The following is a 20,421-nucleotide window of genomic DNA, read 5'->3' on the forward strand; positions in this document are numbered from 1 at the left end:
TTTCATTTTGTGATCATAGATGCGTTCGGCTCAGACAGCGCTAAGGTCACTGAATTTAACTTCCGACAAACTTTTGACAAAAATAAGTGCAACGTTAAGGAACATTACAAAACTGGGAGAACTTCAACTGGGTTTTAATAATTTGCACTCCAAACAGCATAGCGTACATAGTGTACATCTACATATTTTCATAAACTCGTCTCTGTACACTGATGAGCCAAAACATTATGACCACCTGGCTAACACCTTTGGAGCGCAACAAAACAGCAACCCTTCTTGGCGTGTATTCGATGAGTTACCAGAAGTATGTGGGACCAGATGCTTACATACGTGTCAAGCATTTCCGGTAAATTCCGGGTTTGTGGTTTATGGGCAGTAGCAGGCTCCCAGTTGGATCCTAGATGTGTTCCATCAGAATTCCTTCGAATTTGGTAGCCAAGACGTCAATCTGAGTTCACGATCATGCTCCGCATTGTAACACTATTCTGGGCTTGAGAAATGGACAGTTATCATGCTGATGGATTTCCACGTCGTTGGGGAAGATATCAAATATTAAGGGGTGCTGGTGATCCGCAATAACACTCACGTAGCCTTCAGTTGTTATGGTGCATTCGATTACTATCATGCATCCCATGGAAGCTTCCATCGGCCTGCGTTCGTGGTGCGTACATTTTTCGACCAGCCATCCATCTGGATCACCAGGCATCCAGATGAAACCGTCGAAATGGTCTCACAAGAAATACGATTCTTCCGAACGAGCGAGGTGGCGCAGTGGTTAGTACACTTGACTCACATTCGGGAGGACGATCATTCAAATACGCGTCTGACCACACAGATTCAAATTTTCCTTGATTTCCCCAGATCGCTCGAGGCGCATACCAGAATGGTTCATTCGAAAGGACACGGCCGATTTTCTTCCTGATATTTGAAACAATCCAAGCTTGGACTCCGTCTCTAATGACCTCGTTGTCAATACTCTTCCTTCCTTCCTTCCTTCTTTCCTTCCTTCGGGTCCGCCTCATTAGCTGAACGGTCAGCGGCTTCGTTGAATGGTTCTGAACAGTCCCTGATGGTTCCATCCTGTACACGAAACCAAGAATTGCGGTCGCGCTGCACTCCCAAGGGGTACGATCACGTTCAGTGGAGATGCAGCCTCACAATGTACTTAGAGAAGGGCTGAAACTTCAGAGGGTATCAGCAGCGTCAATGGTTGTCAAGAACATCTTCGTGTTGCTCATCGCACTACGAACTGTCGTTTTGGAGCGCAAAATGTGTGGTGATCAATGCTCCACCCTTGAGGACTTTTCGCGTTGATTCTGAGCGGTGGTGTGTCTGAAATATTTTACCCGGCCACATACAGGGTGCGTCAAACAAATGTACAACACTTTCTAGAAGGTTAAATATCACTGAGACAGTAATGTTATGTTTCTTAAACAGGTGGCAGCAATGGCAAGGAAGTAACTGCAACATGGCGGACGTGCGTTTGAGCTTTGAAGCGCGGAAGCAGATAATTAAGTGGTACTGGAAGTTTGAGAATGTAGCTGCGGTTCGAAGACAGTGGAGAAGTGAGTATGGTACAGAACCACCTTCGAGGTTAACAATCACGCGTCTACGAGACAAATTCGAAATTCATGGGACAGTGTGTGATGTGCATGAAGGTCGATCAGGGCGACATCGTACAGCCACAAGTGATGATTCCACAACTGCGGTCTTGGAACTGTTTCAGTGTTCGCCTCAAAAATCTTCAAGGCAAACGGCACGTGAGAGTAATGTAAGTGCTAATAGTGTGCTACGCATTCTGAAGAAAGGCAAGTTTCGTGTGTACATTCCAAGGCTGGTGCAACAGCTAAGTGACGACGATCCAGATCGAAGGTGAGAATTTTGTGAATGGGTTCAGGAGATGGTGAGACGTGAACCGGGATTTATGGGTAGCATAATTTGGTCAGATGAAGCCCAATTCAAACTCAATGGAACTGTCAGTAGGCACGACTGTGTGTACGGGCTGAAGGTAATCCTCACATTACAGCTGAAAAGGCTGTGAATTTTCCTGGTGTAAATGTGTGGTGTGGTTTGCCTGCAAGTGGACTCATTGAGCCTTTCCGCTTTGAAGGTACAGTTACTGGAGAAACGTACCTAACAATGCTTGCTGACTCCATATTCCCTGCCCTTCGTGCATTATACGGTAATGATGAGTTTTATTTCCAACAAGATGGCGCCCCGCCGCACTATCATAGGGACGTACGAGCATACCTGGATCACAATGTGCCAGGCCAGTGGATAGGACGCAAGGGACCAATCGACTTTTCTGCACGCTCTCCAGACCTCATGCCGCTGGATTTCTTCTTATGGGGCACAGCAAAAGATGAGGTGTACAAACGTAAACCACGTAACCTGGACACACTTTGGAATGAGATTCAGGCGGTGTGCGCAGAAATCTCATTGGACACTTTTGTACAATGTACGGAATCAATGGTGACTCGTACTCAGAAATGTATTGATGCTGAAGGCCACCAGTTTGAACATTAATCTCATTTGCAAAGTACATTTATTTTTCAAATTGGGCTTTAAGCTTTCCATTTCCAGAAATTTAACAGTGTAGAACAGGAAATAAATTTTCTATGATGCTTCAAAGTGTGTGTACATTTGTTTGACGCACCCTGTATAATAAAACCACGCGATTTCAAAGCTGGATGTCGCAGTACTGACCTCCATCGCAGAGGCATCAAAGACAGGGTGAAATGCGTGTAAGAGGATCTGTGACTACCTTCTTATCGTGTGACACGTCCACAGTTGCGCTGGACCGGGTTGTCGTACAATTTGGTGCCCATATGACATCATTAATCCATCTTACAGCTTACATGTACTTTTGAGCAATAGCGTTTTTTCGCATATGTCGACACTTTTCTATTTGAAGTGTCGCCGAGTCAGAGGGTGGCTTTGCTGGTCTCTACTCTTTTGCACCATTATAGAGAAGCGTTTTAGGCACGTCTGAGCCAATGTCCAAACCTACGCGTCGCGGTGGGGGCAGTTACGGGGTTTCGAAAAAGTGAGCTTTTAATTCTGTTGTGCAATGTGATTCAATAAACGTTGACGTCTTGATATGTGGCACACAAGGGAAAGCAGGAACGATTAAGTACTTAAACTACATTTGCTGCACTTTTGCAATTATGTTTTCTAATTGTCAGAGGCCTTTAACGAATTAAGCTTTGTGGTTCAAATGTTATAACGAATGTTGGTTCATAAAATTCATTCATTACTTCGTTAGGGACTTGGCCTGTTCAGCTAACTAATTAAATATCCAGACTTCTGCTGGATGAAATTCTCTACACATTTTTTCTACACGAGTCTAGCGTTATTAAAGGAATATTAATTTAGACAGAAATTGGAAAAGCAGTTATAAATTAATGTGAAAAATTAGGTCTCATTTCATAGAGTATTTTACAGAATATTGCGGTCCAACGGTAATGAAGTCCCATTAAATCGATACGCTGAAGTTCATAAACGTTGCGCTTTCAACTGAGAGATCCAGTAGATGTGTGTGACCATGCAAGAGAGAGTAACACCGTTCAGTATATTGCTACATGAACGCTGTAGCCCGTACGTAATATGCTGCATGCCCGCGCTCGGATATTCATACTTGGCTGGTTCCTAATTTAAAAAAAAAAATTATACACATGATGAAGCCTACGACTCATGTCTCAGAAATTACTGAATTTTTAATTGACATAAAATGCCATCTTTGTAACTTACAAACTTTGAGCCAGTGACGAATACTTATGGACAGTTATTGATTTAGGAATTTACTGAACTCTGCAAGGCAGAAAAAAAGGATTCATTTTGCAATTGGCTACAAAAGAATTAGCATACTGAACTCACTTTTAGACAGGAAGTCGTTTCAGATTCGATAGACTCTTCTCAGAATTGTCAGCGCTCTGCATACTTTTTAATGGTTACTAGCTGAAAAGCGCTCGCTTCCTTTGGTGTTTTCTTCAGTTTGTCTTCTGAATCAGAGAAAAAGTTGTCATTAATCGTCACATTTGTGTTATATCTAACTTATTCAAAGTATTTTGTCATATTCTACATCTGGATTTTTGCTTTCGGTGCAAAAACTAATAAGTTTTTTAGTTGTCCGTTATATGAACACGTTAGGTATAAAACTTCCCGGCATATTAAAACTGTGTGCCGGACCGAGATTCGAACTCGGGACTTTTCCCTTTCGCGGGCATGTGCTTTACCATCTGAGCTACCCAGGCACGACTCACGATCCGCCCCCATAGCTTCAATTTTGCCGGTTTCTCGTCTCCTACCTTCCAAACTTCACAGAAGCTCTTCTACGAACCTTGCAGTCTCGGTCCCGCACACAGTTTTAATCTGCCAGGAAGTTTCATGTCAGCGCACACTCCACTGCAGAGCGAAAATCTCATTCTGGAAACAGTAGCTATAGTTGTCCGTGCAAGAAACACGATTCTCTTAAAGTTATTCCACGACTTTGGAATGTTTGCCCTTATGCTTTATTGAAAGTTTTTTTGCGAAGGGCGCAACGGAAACATTGGGTGAATTTAGGAATTTTGTCGGGCACTTCACTCTCTCGTCTTGGATCACCTTTGTATCAAAGGATTTAAATTTTTTTCCGTTTCCCTGGGGCTATATTCTATATTAGCAGATTACTTTGTTGAACTACGTCTTTTTTGTTGCTAAAATTGTTCGTCCGTACAGCCATTCTCTGTTTCCGCAGTTTCTTTCCATAAACGGTTACAGTTTTTTGATGAACCGTTCCTCTGTTTTTATTAAGCTGCACAACTCATCAGTTTAAACGATTTTGGTTGAGAGCGGATCAATGCGACATGTGCCACTTCCAAGTTGCATTCTAGAACGTTCTAGAATATTCGATAAGATGCGTTACATTCGAGAATATTCTAAAACATCCGTTACAATCGAGAATATTCGTAATACCTAGAGAACATTATAGAATTCGAGTTGTTCCCCTTAAAAAATACATTTCTGTGAAAGAGACCGACAAGGTGACAGCAGCCAGCCACTTCACTCGTATCTCCAAAACCACAAAAGCTACCACCGCACAAACACTACAGTGCGCAACGGGGAAACCAAGGGTACCGCCAGATACAAAAACTAATGATTGTCAGTAGTGGTTTTGGAGGTACTGTCAACTTCGCCCACAAACACTTTAATTTATATATACCATGTTTCAGCGTCTTTGCATCAAATATCTGGAGGTGAGAGATCTCCATTTGGAGAAAAATTGTTCACTGATATTTCACAGTGACAACAGACATCTTTTAATCATTTATTATGCACTGATAGGTGGCAGGGCATGTGCATCCGCAGCGTGTGTATGCAGCGTGTGTTGCCTATAATCCAATCATCTGCTCTGTATGAAACAGTGTAAGCAAACAAAATTAAAGCTCCCGATTAACTTCTAAAATAGCTTTTTCCACTCAAAGAGACTTTTTATTAACTCTCTGTGTGTCCATCTTCATGCAGATGGTTGCGGGACCTCGGCTGTTTAATAAGCAGTGTCGAATCATATGTCTGTCTGACAGTCGGCAAGTCCTGATCAAAGGAGTCGCTGCGTTAATAATATTGAATGCTGGCTCTTAATTTAACTGGACCAAAAGAGGGCATCTTTCTACACGTCGGTCAGGGGACCGGAAGAAGATAGCGTAATCCGTCGCTGATACTGGCTGCTCAGTAAAATAACAATTGAAAATTTAGTTGGCTGAAAAGTGTTTTGATTCGACATTCTCTACTCTTTCTTAAGGTTTCCTTCCTGAAAACCACTTTACCAGTTTACTGGGGTAGCTTAGTGTGCAGACGCAGCACACACATGGTTAGTAGACTCTGCCAGTTTGATCAAATCTCATCGTCCCTGTTCTCTAAATTTCACCAACTGTGTTTCATGAGAAGAATGTGGTCTTCCGTCCAGTGATTCCCATTTGAGTTCACGAAGCATCTCCACGATACTCGCATTTTTATCACATCTGCCGGCAACAAATCTAACAGCACATTTCTGAATTACTTTGATGTTGAGAGGGTTCGAGATTTTTCGCTACTTTATTGGTAAGAATTTCAAAGAAAGGAAATCATTTGAATGATAAGAAAAAATCTTTGACGTATAGATTAACAAGTGTACTTAGTTATGCGTGTTGGTAAAGTTGAGCAGAAAGGTCCTCTTTTGCTTTGTCACGTCCTTTCAAGAACGAATTTCAAAACTTTTACCACAACGTCAGGATTTCTTCCTTTGTGAGGGTCAGCGAATTTCTTTCTACCGGTAGTTAGAAATAATGCCATTTTCTGTTTCTTCCAGTGGCGAACGTTACTCTCAGCTACATTGAACTCGCGTCCCGCCCACCTGTTAGCATATTCTTCAGCATAAAGAATTACTTTACGATTGAGAATAGCATCGTAAGATGTTCTTCTCTGCTTGCCTTCCATTCCGCTACTATCTTATGCAAACACACTACGCAATGATATGCCAACAATGATGTGAAGAAGTTTAGAATCACACCAATCCATTGTGACATGAGGAACAATACCTAAATTTCTGTGATGTTGCCGATGACCGACGGTTTCAAGTTTGTACTGGAACGTTATGCGCCATCGAATCTTGAACGCACACCAGTTTTCAATACTACATATAGTAAAAAAAGTGCACATTAGATTCGCGTAAATATGGTAATTGTAGACCATTACAATGTTTAGATTACGTTGTTGCGAAAACCAAAAAACATTTAGAACTGTCTTTCCCCAACACAACATCTAGTCCTGTCACGATAAAGGCCACGTATAACACTACCGACTATTGTTAAATTAGTGATCAGCCGCTAACGTTATTTCTGTGAAAGTCTTTTATATTTTGTGGCCGTGACTGAGTGTGATGGAATGGTGTCGGACAAAATTTGTTTCCCTAAAGATTTGTATTGAGGAAAGCAGTGGCAAAGCAAACGGGAGTCGAACCGAGGTTCTATTAGCAATCAAGCAAACTGTAATTTCGTAAAAAGAAACGGTCGACACCCTAATTAGGCAAGGTTGTACCCAATACTGGCATGGTTCATAAAGAAAGTTGACTTTTCTTGATACTGAAATCCTGTTTTGTTGATATGATAAGAGACAGTAGCACAATTTGGCAAGTAAGGTACCAGTGATTTGACTTGAATTTGCACAGGAAGATAATTAATGCGTTTAGGCAACAACTGGTTCTCAGTAACACTTACTACCTGCACATGACAATAGGAAAATAATGGTAATTATAGATAAATAATTACTAATGGTGAAGCACTACTGATTTGGACAAGAGGTTCCTTTGTCAGCTTAATACTAGGAAATTACTACTGTTGAAATAGTTGTAAAGTAATAGTATTTTTTGTACTGATTATTATTTTTCATTCTCAAGTAATATTCACTGCCTTATATTATTTAGCTGAAATGGAACATGTGACACTTGGATCTAGTACAATTTGGATAATTGTAGCCAGTTGCTTATTCTTAATTGCTGTTATTGTAATACGACATTTAAATTTGGCTCAACTATTACCATAGGGACACAGAAACTAATCTACAGAAGACTCTGATCCAGGCTGAACCCTTTAGTCACAACACAACATGGGTAACACTGTTAACCACATACCACATGAAATTATAAACACTATTATTTCAATAAGAATAATATTTGAACTGGATACTTTAACTCTACACATATGAAAACTACATCGAGTATTTCAAAACTTATGCTCACTAAATAATTATGAACTTTACAACTCCACAAAGTTTAATAACTTTTGTTAAAGAAGATGATTATTTTCCAGTTCAATAAAATAGGATACTGGGATTTATCGTAGCATTGTGATAGGACCCTGTCTATGTAAATGACTAAGGATGCAACACAGTGTTCAACACAAAGTTTACGGAACGTGAACTTATTACTGAAAACGAAACCACACAAGTGGCTCATGAAATTATTCAGTACTCAACTGATAATTTGAGATAAAGGTGGTGGCAGCGTCGATCTCCTGTTCCATTCAAAAAAGATGGCGAAAGTATCCATGGCTCTTCCTGTGCAACAAGTGCCGAGGATTTCTTTTCTTAGCGTCGGATTTTCATAGTACAGAGCTAACCAGAGTATGCCATGAATAATAAGCCGCGTTACTTCCGCATCTGAGGCTATATTATAAGAGGGTTGGAACTTAAATAGTGGCAACCGTTTATTCACAACCGATACGAAAGAGTTACATGTCTGCACTGGTTACTGTCCTTCAAAGTTGTGTAGAACCCGTTGCCAGCGATATGGAAGGCGTAGTATACCGTCAGCATAGCCTGTTCTGTTGATGGTGCGAATGGAGCTGTCTACTGCCTGTCGAATCTCTGGAACAGTTCTGAAGCGAATGTCACGAAGTGGTTCCTTCATCTTCGGAATCAAATCAAAGTCACAAGGACTTAAGTTCGGGGAGTATGGTGGATTGTACAGTGCTTCCCAGTCCCATCGACCGAAGAGAGCAGCCACAGCTTGCGCTGTATCCACCCGCGCATTGTCGTGCTAAATGCTGGGTGGGTTGCGCAGAAACCTACAATTATATTAGGAATAACACCATCACAATCACCGAGCGAGGTGGCGCAGTGGTTAGACACTGGACTCGCATTCGGGAGGACGACGGTTCAATCCCGCGTCTGGCCATCCTGATTTAGGTTTTCCGTGATTTCCCTAAATCACTCCAGGCAAATGCCGGGATGGTTCCTCTGAAGGGGCACGGCCGACTTCCTACCCCATCCTTCCCTAATCCGATGAGACCGATGACCACGCTGTCTGGTCTCCTTCCCCAAAAACAACCAACCAACCATCATAGTCGTACGTGAGAATCACATAACTTTCACCATACTGGGGCTCTGACACACTTTCGACTTTCGCAGCGACCCATAATGACGCCGTTCGTTGGATTGGCGTTTCGGTTTTGGCTCGTACGATGTGGCCCATGTCTCATCCAGTGTTACGATACGGCGTAATAAAACCTCTCCTTCGCGCTCATAGTGCTCCAAGTACGTCTGAGCAGCGTCGTAACGCATCCATTTCTGCATTTCCGTCAAGTCATGCGGAACCCATAGTGATGCAATTTTTCGCATGCCTAGGCGTTCCTTCACGATGCGAAGCACAGTCGTATGCGCTAATCCGGTTTCGTCGGCGAGCTCACGAATGGTATGGCGTCGATCACTGTCCACTAACGCGGCAACAGCATGCACTTCTTCTTCAGAGAAGTTACGACGACCTGCCCTTTGCATGTCTGCCACAGTTCGTTGAAGGGTTTTACCCAACGTGCCACTGTTCTGTACCGTAATGCCGATTTCCCGCACGCCTCTTGAAGACCTTGATGACATTGTCTTGCTGTACGACCTCTGGCACTTTCAGTCTTGATCCAACTCGGTTGTTGCTGTTTCACAAACATGGTGACACCGTTACGTTAGACCGCTCGCCCACAAGTGCATGTGTTTCCCTCGATTGTGCGCACGCCGGTGACGTGGGACGGGCGAGTCCATTTCCTCGGAATAAGGTACAAAAGTAGATTCCATTGCGTAGTGTCTCCTTAGCAGTGTTTCCACTATTTAATTTCCAACTTACGTATAATCTTGCACTTTTTCTCACGTCTTTCAGTTCACAAGATGCGCACCTATTGCCTGCTAGTCACCGACTCTCTCATGCCACACAGGACCCTTGCAGTTTGGCGCCAGATCCAGCTTTTCTATTCCCGCTAGCCAGTTCCGTTGCGGAGGGACTTCCCTTCAAGTTCTACATGATTACAAACCTACTTTTCCTATGCATGAACCAGTATAATAAATAAATTTTAAAGTTTTACGTTATTTTACAGCATACTACTTTTGAAATTAAATTCATAGATTAATTACAATTACATAAATTATCATAAATAATGAATAAAACATTTACATGGATGTTACATCAAAGAGCGTTGTTATACTGAAGTAAAAGTAAAAACAGAAAGTAAGTTTGATAAGACCGTTAATGGTAACATCGATAATAGTATTACTCATTTCGCACGACTTTTCTTTAGGATCTACCTGTACTTATCCGTATGTTCTGCAGCAGATATTGTCTGCATCGGACAGTGATTACCGAGTGCTCCTCAAGAACCAATAGCTCGCATGTCTAGCCGACACGTAGTAGTAGAGACGGAGTTTTCTCACGAGAGACTTGCTTATAACATAGAAAATTCAGACTATTTTGAATTCTTGCCAATTTTTTCTTTCCTGTCTAAGCCATCTGAAGTCTAATTTCCGTGCACGTATTGTGGTGATGGGCAGTTCATTCCCATCAATATACTGCGAACTTCATACCCATGCTCACAGTGGCTTGCAGTTTGTTTGTTCATCTTTTTGACCTCTATAGTTATTCGGCAGAGTTCATTGAGATGTAATAGTCCATGTTGTTTACTATAATAATGTGAGTTGTTTCTTCATATACAGTACTCAATGAACAAGAGACGAAAAACTGTCTGTTAATTTGCCCTGCGTATTGAACCCAACAATATTTCGCTATTCTAAATCCGAAAAGTTTCCTTAGATAACACAAGATATTTGATAGACGTTGATCTCTTTTCAGTAGGAATCTCTTGTGTTTCTGACAGGACAGCGGCCGTGTCCGATGAATACCGCTGTCTGAAGAGAGCTGAGAGAATTTCAAGAATTCACTGTGGTGAGAGGCGTTCGGCCTGTTATGTAAAACACTGGTTTTAAAATGCCGTAGAAGAAACTGAAACCCTGACATTTTGGCGATAGTTATTTGCAGTACTTTCTTAAGCCTCTAGGCTTTTGAGCTGAGTATATCGCTTGACTTGTGTATCATCTTAAGCGAGAAATAAATAGCTAGGTAGTTCAACTTGTGGTTAACGAATGTGTAACACTCATGAAAACGAAGATAAAAGCGCATGCATTTTTAACACCAGTGAATGGCGAGTAAATAAATCTACTTCACTATAGTGAATAAAATTGAGCACTCCGGTTTGGTAGCCGTTTTGGACTGTACGAGGCACTGTACATCTTATGGAAAGCATGCTTCACAAGCCTTAGTGATTTATGCTTGTACCTGAAACTATCCTTTCTTTACAATAAAAATTATTATTAAATACGTAATTAGTGATTTTCTTACTCCATTGTTTTTCATCACAACCGTACAGCACGATTTATTTTAAAGGTGATTGCATCTCTTTGGTTTATTTCACAGTTGTATTCTTCATGTCATGGCAAAATGAATAGCTCCAATATTATTACAACGTAGCTCATTTACGAATTCCTGACTTTTGTAGTATTTTCCACCCTTGCACATTTGATCTATACAAGTATCTAGTAACTTTCACTAGCTTTCACTTATTTCTGCAGTACACTTTACTGTCTTGCCTGCAGATACAGTACTTCCTGTAGGCATTTAGATGCAGTACTTCCTGTAAGCATTTACTTAAAGTATATGTTCTCCATATTCTTCATAATATATGATATTTCTTTGACAGCGCACAATATTTCTTCTGCAAAACTGATTCCTTATGTACATTAATCTTCGTTTTGTTTTTTGTTTCCCAATTCTCGTCCATGAATTCAGTTCTATTTATTTGAGTGCCTGACTTCCGATTTATCTAGAGCTATGTCTTAGTAATGTAAGTCCGCCAGTTGCCTGAAAATTGGTTCTTATTGAGCCGGTATGTGATGCAGAATGTACACATTCAATGAAAAACTTAAATACAGATAGCTGACGCATTTCTATTAATAAAATATGTATCTTCCGCAACGCTGCCTACGACTGATAAATGAAACCCATATGGATTTGTTAAATTGTGTGAAGAAAATTTATAATCTTTTAATGCATTATAAAGGCGTCAGAAGGCAAGAATGTACAGGGTGTTCGTGAATTATCTCGACAGCTTTAGACTTCAGTAACTTTAGAATTATGCTATATAACAGTGGGGACTCCGAATTTGAAGTGATCAGACGTGATGCAATGAAAAGTTCCAGTTTGCGTCCTCCTATGTTTCTGAAACGCATAATTGATATTCAACAAGAATTGTCAGATGATGCTAATCTTTTCCCTTTTTGCAAATAAAAAAAGTTTAGGACCAAAGAGCGGTGCCACATCTCTTACTGAAATGACAACAACTGAAATATTTGAAAACGTCAAGAGACGGTTCGGGAACAACGGATTATGATAAAATTTTGACAAGACTCAGTAAATGTCATGATATTCTACGAGCTATAGAAACAGTGTACGCAGGTAGTGAAATACAATAAGAAAAAAAAGTTAAGATTCAAGACAACAGATATCACGACCTTAATTACTAAACCAACATACTATAGTTAATAAATGCCTTAGTTCAATTAAATTTGCAGTACGCATGATTCCCGGTCTAGATGATTTAGGAATGAAGAAACTTCTCTATGCTGCTTATTTCCACTAATGAGTTTTGGAATAATTTTTGGAGGAACTCAGATTAGTGGGATACTATTTTCAGAATAGAGAAGTGTGTCATAAGAATTATATCTAGAATCAGTTCTGGAACATAATGGAGAGATCTCTTCAGAAAAATTATGTTTTGATAATTGCTCCACAAAACACATACAATGTATCCATTAATGTTCTTGATTGTTTAAACATTTATCTTTCCTCGAAAAATTATGCAAACCATGAATACAATACTAGTACCAAAAATAACTTTTACAAAGACTTCAGGAACTTAACACTCGTACAGAAAGCAATAAGATATATGGGTACTCATGTGGTCAACAATCTACTAGAGCTTATCAGTTACGTAGCTAACGTAATGGAATTTAAGACTGAATTAAAGAAATTTCTTTTCGACAACTCCTTCTATTCCAAAGGAGACTATCTTCACACAAAAATCAATGTTTCAAATTATTTTATAATTAACATTAGCACTGTAATAGAATAATATTTCGAAATTTTTCATCGTATTTTACTTAAACGAAATGTACATCTAAGACCTTTCTTCCATGTCCCACAAACCCTCGCAGTGGGATCCATGGTATACGACTAACGTAATATAATATACTGGTACATTTGATGACACTTGTGTTCGTTTTTGTGTGTGTGTGTGTGTTTCATTACAAAATACATCACACATATGCACACAATTTTATACTTTAATCCCCTGCGCGGGAAGTAGTTAATTGAGAGTGCTCTCCACCAATTGCAAATATTCAAATAAACTGAAGCTAAACGCCGCTTCAAATGAATATATGGCCAAGGCATAAGCACATATAAAAGCTGTATTCCACAAACTGCAGTCACGAAGCAGTACATGCAACATCCACAATTTCTTCTCAAGCTTAATGTCAGTAACAGTTTTCTTCTGTTGTCAGCATAATATCATGGCTTCTGTCGTTTCAGAGACAGCTTAACGCCGTCGATTACCGGATCTCGAGCGACCTGAAGTACGTCCTTCTCATCTACAACAGGAAAAAGGTTAGTTAAACGGTACATCACAGTTTTTCTTCGCAAGCAATAATTAAATTTGTTTCAATACGATGTTCTGTGTTTGTACCATTCTTTACTTTAGTATGCAACAAATGTGATCTGAAATTTATCAAAACTCATATGTGAAGTCAAGGCAAAGCAGATACAGCATCTGGGTCAATTTTTTGATCACTAAGTTTGGTGCCTAATGAATACGTTGACAAGCTTAATATTTTACGGAAACATATTGTATTACAGTAAATGTTAGTGACAACAAAGCATGAAGTTCATGTTCATGTGTATATAAATTCCTCTTCAGACAGAATGATTTTCTTTATTTCCGATTTAAACGATGACACCTTAAGGTGTTTCGCCATTACGCCTTCTACATGAGTAAATTATATGTAAGATAATGTTTATATCGTTTAGTGCCCTGATGTTATGTGCTGTGATTCACAGCTATATTGATTTTATCGCTATCTGCGTTTCTGCAGTCATTTTCCGATGTCGCATCGGTAAGGTATGCCTCTATCCTTCTTACAGCACTGGTTAGATGTATTGAGACTGACTGGAGTAACGTCACCAAACCAGTACCATACCATTCTGTGTAAAGTATCTGCTCCTACTGTCCCTCTATCTGGTCACTTGCAACACTGTCGTATGTTCTGACTAACAACAGACAAAATTATCCAAATAATTAAGTTCGACATGAATATGAAGCAGTGGGTATCAGTAAATGATGGCGATGATGATGATGATGATGACGACGATGAAACGAATTATTTTGTTAGTAATCTATAAGGGGAAAAGTACGAGTGATTTTTCTGACTGATCTTAGTGAACGTGATAAATACACAGCTATAAAACAAAACGTTCTTTTCATCACATATTACGACAGTTCTGGCGAACGAAAATTTCGTCCGTAAAATAAACATGAAGACCGTAAACAGGGACCTTGCGAGACTCAGCTTGCTTTGTTTGTCGGTTAGATCCGAAGTGCCGTAAGCATCAGCGCTCGGGTTGACGCCGTGTTCCTTGACTTCAGCAAGGCGTTTGATACTCTTCCACAGTGTGGTTTAGTGAAAAAAACGTAATTACCGAGTATATGGCCGGTTCTGTAGTTTCAGGAGTACTGTGATAGGATTGTGACTGTTAAAATATATATAAGTGATCTAGTACAAAGCATTGGAGAGTCCATGAGACTGTTCGAAAGTGATGCAGTTGTTTGTAAGAAAGTAGAAATAGCAGAAGACTCTAGCGAACTTGAATGGTGCGGCGAATTGCTATAGACACTGAACGTAAATAAATGTAAAGCATTGCGCATACTTAGGAGAAGAAATAGACTACAACACAATTACACTGTTGATGGCAAATTGCTGTAAACAGTAGCTTCCTGTAAAATACCTAGGACCGCATAACACAAGTAGTAGGGAAAGCAGATGCCAGACTGAGATTCATACGAAGAATCATAAGGAAGCGTAACTCATCCAGGAAAGAATTTTCTTAGAAAACAATTGTCCAGTCGTTTCTTGAGTACCGGTCATCAGTCTGGGATCATTACTAGGTGAGATTAATAGCAGAGAGAGAGAGAGGATTCAACGAAGAGCGGCGTGTTTTGACACTGGATCGATTAGTCCGCGCGAGAGCATCACGGAGAAACTCAACACACATCAGCGGCAGATGATGAAAGAGAGGTGTTGTGTGTCACGGAGAAGGTGGTTGTTGAAATTCCGAGTCGTTATTTTTCCGAAAGAGTCGGAGAAAATATTACTTCCTCCTACATACCTCTCTAAATGACCACAACGAGAAAATTCGAGAAATTACTGCTAATACGCCTGGGTGGTCAGCGTGGCTGACTGCCATAAGGGCGACGCGGGCTGCAGGGACTTTGCTTGGTGAGAGGACTGGTATGGGCTGCTCTAATCAAGAAACCTGACTACGAGCGGGAGACCCGCGTACTGTCCACAAGTCGATTCAAACCGCATGTGATGACGCCACTGGCAGAGGATGACACGGCGGTCGGTCGTGTACGATTCGCACGTCAGAGCCAGAGCGCGTAACTTTACCTTTATCTTAGAGCTAATACAGAGATTTACCGACAATCATTCTTTCCACTCGCCTTTCGCGATTAGAACAGGGAAAGGGGGCGAGGAATCAGATAGTACCAGAAGTACCTCCGTGACACACCGTCATATGTGCTGCGGAGCATAAATGTAGTTAGGAAACAGCTACATGCACCCACATTTGTAATGGAGGAGAAAGTCAACCTGCGTTAGCTGTGCAATTCAGTAGATCGCTGTCAGGACAGGACAGCGCCGACTGTGTACAGAATTCAATCTGGCCTCAGGTCACGAAGGGGCATTACAAGCTTAGGCGGGTGCGCAATTTGACCTCAGGGCAAAAAAAAGGTTTGTCAGCACATGACATTCCCGGTCGAACTGGCGTACAGAGCAGCGACGTCATAAGAGTATTCAGTGGTTATCGTGAGACACAAAACATTGAACGTCTGCCTTACAGTAGCCGCTCGAGATCAGCAAGAATCAGATGCCTTTATACGAGTACCTCGAGAAGAAAGCAACAAAACAGCGTGTTGCGGGAAGCCGCGACATGGAGGGCTGTGTCGCCCAGACGGTATGCAACCACCTACACATAACCAGTCTGGCCTTCAGGCACCCATTACGAATAACATTACAGAACTCCAGCACCGTGCTGCGCAAAGAAGTTGAGCGTAGGAACATCTGGAATGCAAACTGGTTCGAAGATATTAGGTTCTCTTCACCGGCGAGTGCTGGAATGTACTAATGCCCGAAGTTCGTCAAAAAAGAGTGTCGAGTGATCTGGTAAGCAACCTGTGTGTCTCAGCCATGCAGTCCAATGGGTTCAGAAGGGAGGTGGCTCTGTTCATTTTTTGGGCCAGCTCACGTACGGATTCCAGATGACTCCCATCGCTATCGAGAGTAATTTGGGCGCTATGAAGTATCTGAATAGTATTACCAAACTTTTTGTCCAGCGCTACAGTCAACACGTCGGCGATAGGTTCAGCTTCCACGACGATAATACACGATCACACAGCGTCCATCTCTTGAACCCCTTTCTGCAGTAGACTGGAATCAACCGAATGAAATAGTCTGTGGAACCTGCCCACATAAACCCGCCCGAACATGTTTGTGATAAGTTGAAAAGTGCAGTGCGCCAGAGCAGGAACGCTACTTACACACTGGATGACTTCAGAAGAGTCATTCGAAGAGACTGCCTCTAACTGGTTATTCCGTCACTACTGTCAACCCTTGAATTTACGACCACACAATATCGTAGATATGCCGCTGGTGCAAAACGTGCAGTTTAAATTTTGGATTCCATTCACATAACAAACCAAAGGACCCTATAGTAGAGGATTAGTCAGTTTTACATAAATATTTCTAACGGCATAATTGGGACATTTTTACCGCTGCTATCTTCTTTCCGATAATTCATAATCGTGGTGCATTAGAAGCATGTCAGAAAAGCGGCCATACAATTCTTCACATTAACTAATACATACCTGAGTCCAAACAAGGTCCCGGGAGTAGACAACATTCCATTAGAACTACTGACGGCCTTGGGAGAGCCAGTCCTGACAAAACTCTACCATCTGCTGAGCAACATGTACGAGACAGGCGAAATACCCTCAGACTTCAAGAAGAATATAATAATTCCAATCCCAAAGAAAGCAGATGTTGACACATGTGAAAATTACCGAACTATCAGTTTAATAAGTCACAGCTGCAAAATACTAACGCGAATTATTTACAGACGAATGGAAAAACTGGTAGAAGCCGACCTCGGGGAAGATCAGTTTGGATTCCATAGAAATGTTGGAACACGTGAGGCAATACTGACCTTACGACTTATCGTAGAAGAAAGATTAAGGAAAGGCAAACCTACGTTTCTAGCACTTGTAGACTTAGAGAAAGCTTTTGACAATGTTGACTGGAATACTCTCTTTCAAATTCTAAAGGTGGTGGTGGGGGGGGGGGGGTTAAATACAGGGAGCGAAAGGCTATTTACAATTTGTACAGAAACCAGATGGCAGTTGTAAGAGTCGAGGGGCATGAAAGAGAAGCAGTGGTTGGGAAAGGAGTGAGACAGGGTTGTAGCCTCTCCCCGATGTTATTCAATCTGTATATTGAGCAAGCAGTAAAGGAAACAAAAGAAAAATTTGGAGTAGGTATTAAAATCCAGGGAGAAGAAATAAAAGCTTTGAGGTTCGCCGATGACATTGTAATTCTGTCAGAGACAGCAAAGGACTTGGAAGAGCAGTTGAACGGAATGGACAGTGTCTTGAAAGGAGGATATAAGATGACCATCAACAAAAGCAAAACGAGGATAATGGAATGTAGTCGAATTAAGTCGGGTGATGCTGAAGGAATTAGATCGGGAAATGAGACACTTAAAGTAGTAAAGGAGTTTTGCCATTTGGGGAGCAAAATAACTGATGATGGTCGAAGTAGAGAGGATATAAAATGTAGACTGGCAATGGCAAGGAAAGCGTTTCTGAAGAAGAGAAATTTGTTAACATCGAGTATAGATTTAAGTGTCAGGAAGTCGTTTCTGAAAGTATTTGTGTGGAGCGTAAAGTGTGGAATTGAAACATGGACGATAACAAGTTTGGACAAGAAGCGAATAGAAGCTTTCGAAATGTGGTGCTACAGAAGAATGCTGAAGATTAGATGGGTAGATCATGTAACTAACGAGGAGGTATTGAATAGGATTGGGGAGAAGAGAAGTTTGTGGCACAACTTGACTAGAAGAAGGGATCGGTTGGTAGGACATGTCCTGAGGCATCAAGGGATCAGAAATTTAGCATTGGAGGGCAGCGTGGAGGGTAAAAATCGTAGAGGGAGACCAAGAGATGAATACACTAAGCAGATTCAGAAGGATGTAGGTTGCAGAAGGTACTGGGAGATGAAGGAGCTTGCACAGGATAGATTAGCATGGAGAGCTGCATCAAACCAGGCTCAGGACTGAAGACCACAACAACAACAATAACAACAACTAATACATATTATATTTCCATCCGCAGCTCTATCTCCCATGTGCTAGGACATAATCTTATTAGTGCTGGGAACTACATAGTGTTGGGCAAATACGTAGGGGCTTAATAAAATAAGTTAAATATATTCTCCAACCTTATACCGTTGCGCACTAGCAGTGGCGCATTGTCAGAAAAGAGTACATATTCTGGCTTCCCTGCAGACGCAGGAGCATCACAGTGTGCGACTGAAATGACACGGCAATTGGAAACGCGCTCCAAAGTTGAAGTACGCGAGACAGTATGATTCTTTTGGGCAAATGTCTAAATTGCATGCACATTCACCGTGAAATTGTGACGATATATGGACCAAATACAACGTGCCGTCCAGGCGTAGTGAAACGGTGCCAATAATTTGACCAAGACCGCAAGACGTGGGAGATGCCAAGCGGGAAGTCATTTTGCACTATGCGATTTCCATCTTTTTGGGAGCCTGTAACACTACGGTCGGGCGCACGATACTCTTTAAAGCCTGTACTATGGTAAGTTGACGGGCTTCACCTTATAAGAAAGGATTTTGGTATATATGTTGACCGCGTGTACCTGAATGGAGGCAAAATCAGACTTACACCCACTCAGTAACAACAATGATACGTCAAGCAAGTCTGAAGTGCAACTACACGTTAGGACGGACAAGAAACAACACAGCAGATGCTACCAATTGTTAATAATACGGTCGCCAGCCTAATTAGGCATTAACTGAGTTTCTTCCCTGTACAAGTGGATGTACATTCAAGCATAACAACACGTAGTAACACTGCATTATATGGTAAATTTTAGAACCGGAAAATCTACTGAACTGATAATTTCACTTTCTGTACTAATATGGACAAGCCATAAATACACAACAATACACTATAATGTTTACTACAAACTTCGTACTGTCTATTGATCTGATTAAAATCGGGCATAGGTTACCCTAGAAATAGCACTTTCGAAACACACATACAATGTCAATTTTGAAAAAGGTAAAACACTGATAAATTTTGGTTTTATATTGACTTTAACTTTGCTGGTCAAATCAGTTCAGTACACTTCAGAATTCAAATGAATAGAAAAGAAAAAAAGGGGGGGGGGGGGGAGAGACCCTGAAACTGTTATGATCACTGTATTGAAAATTTTGATTATTGGCTTCATTAAGCACTCTAGATTTCCAATATATGAGTTACTACTCTTTTTAGCTTATTTCCTGCTCATTTAACTGCCATTATTTTTGTCTCAAATTAATTAAATTTCATTACTAAACCAATTTCAACATTATCTTCCAACTTTGTCAGACCTTAGTTATTTGCCGATATATTCATTAACAACAAAGTTCTTTAAACATCATTCTAACATAGATAGGTCTGCAGGTAATTATTATTAACATAAACTTTGAATCTTCATTTCGGGACACTCGGATTGCACAACATGTGCAAAGGACCCTGTCTAGGTTAATTGTGATGATAATTAACTGATAGGACAGTTCTGGTAATATTTAAGTTGTTATTGAACAGTATGAAACAAAAGTAACACTGGTCCACACGAATACAGTACTAAAAGTTTCAATCTGTTCGTATCGATGCGGCGGTCGGCAGGCGGCGAGATGGCGAGGCACAGAGCACACATACAATCACAGCAATGGCTCTTGATGTATCGGCACTTTGCTTCTTCTTAGCGTCGCAATACTTTTCCGTTTAGTGCCTATGGAATATAGCCATGCTGTATAGGCGTCGGAAACGGCACATCCGAGGCTCAACGAAATCACGTTTTCCAGGAGAGCCTCCTCGAGCCAGAACGTGTTTCTCAGACCGATGCCCAACTCCGACGACTACTGCTGAGCCCGTTATGCCGTGCCGCGCCCGTGTGCATTTTCCTGCGCTCGCCTGCC

General features: G+C 41.1%; 1 protein-coding gene across 1 annotated transcript in view; it reads left to right on the forward strand.

Moving 5' to 3' along the window:
* Window positions 1-20,421, forward strand: part of LOC124802635 (inactive dipeptidyl peptidase 10-like) — a 398,459-nt gene that overhangs the window by 172,587 nt on the left and 205,451 nt on the right. The window contains exon 4 of the mRNA XM_047263532.1: window positions 13,415-13,489. Within this exon, the coding sequence (XP_047119488.1) occupies window positions 13,415-13,489 (75 nt within the window). The remainder of the gene's footprint in view (window positions 1-13,414; window positions 13,490-20,421) is intronic.

This window comes from Schistocerca piceifrons, chromosome 6 (genome assembly GCF_021461385.2).
Source record: "Schistocerca piceifrons isolate TAMUIC-IGC-003096 chromosome 6, iqSchPice1.1, whole genome shotgun sequence".
In the NCBI taxonomy this organism is placed as follows: Eukaryota; Metazoa; Arthropoda; class Insecta; order Orthoptera; family Acrididae; genus Schistocerca; species Schistocerca piceifrons.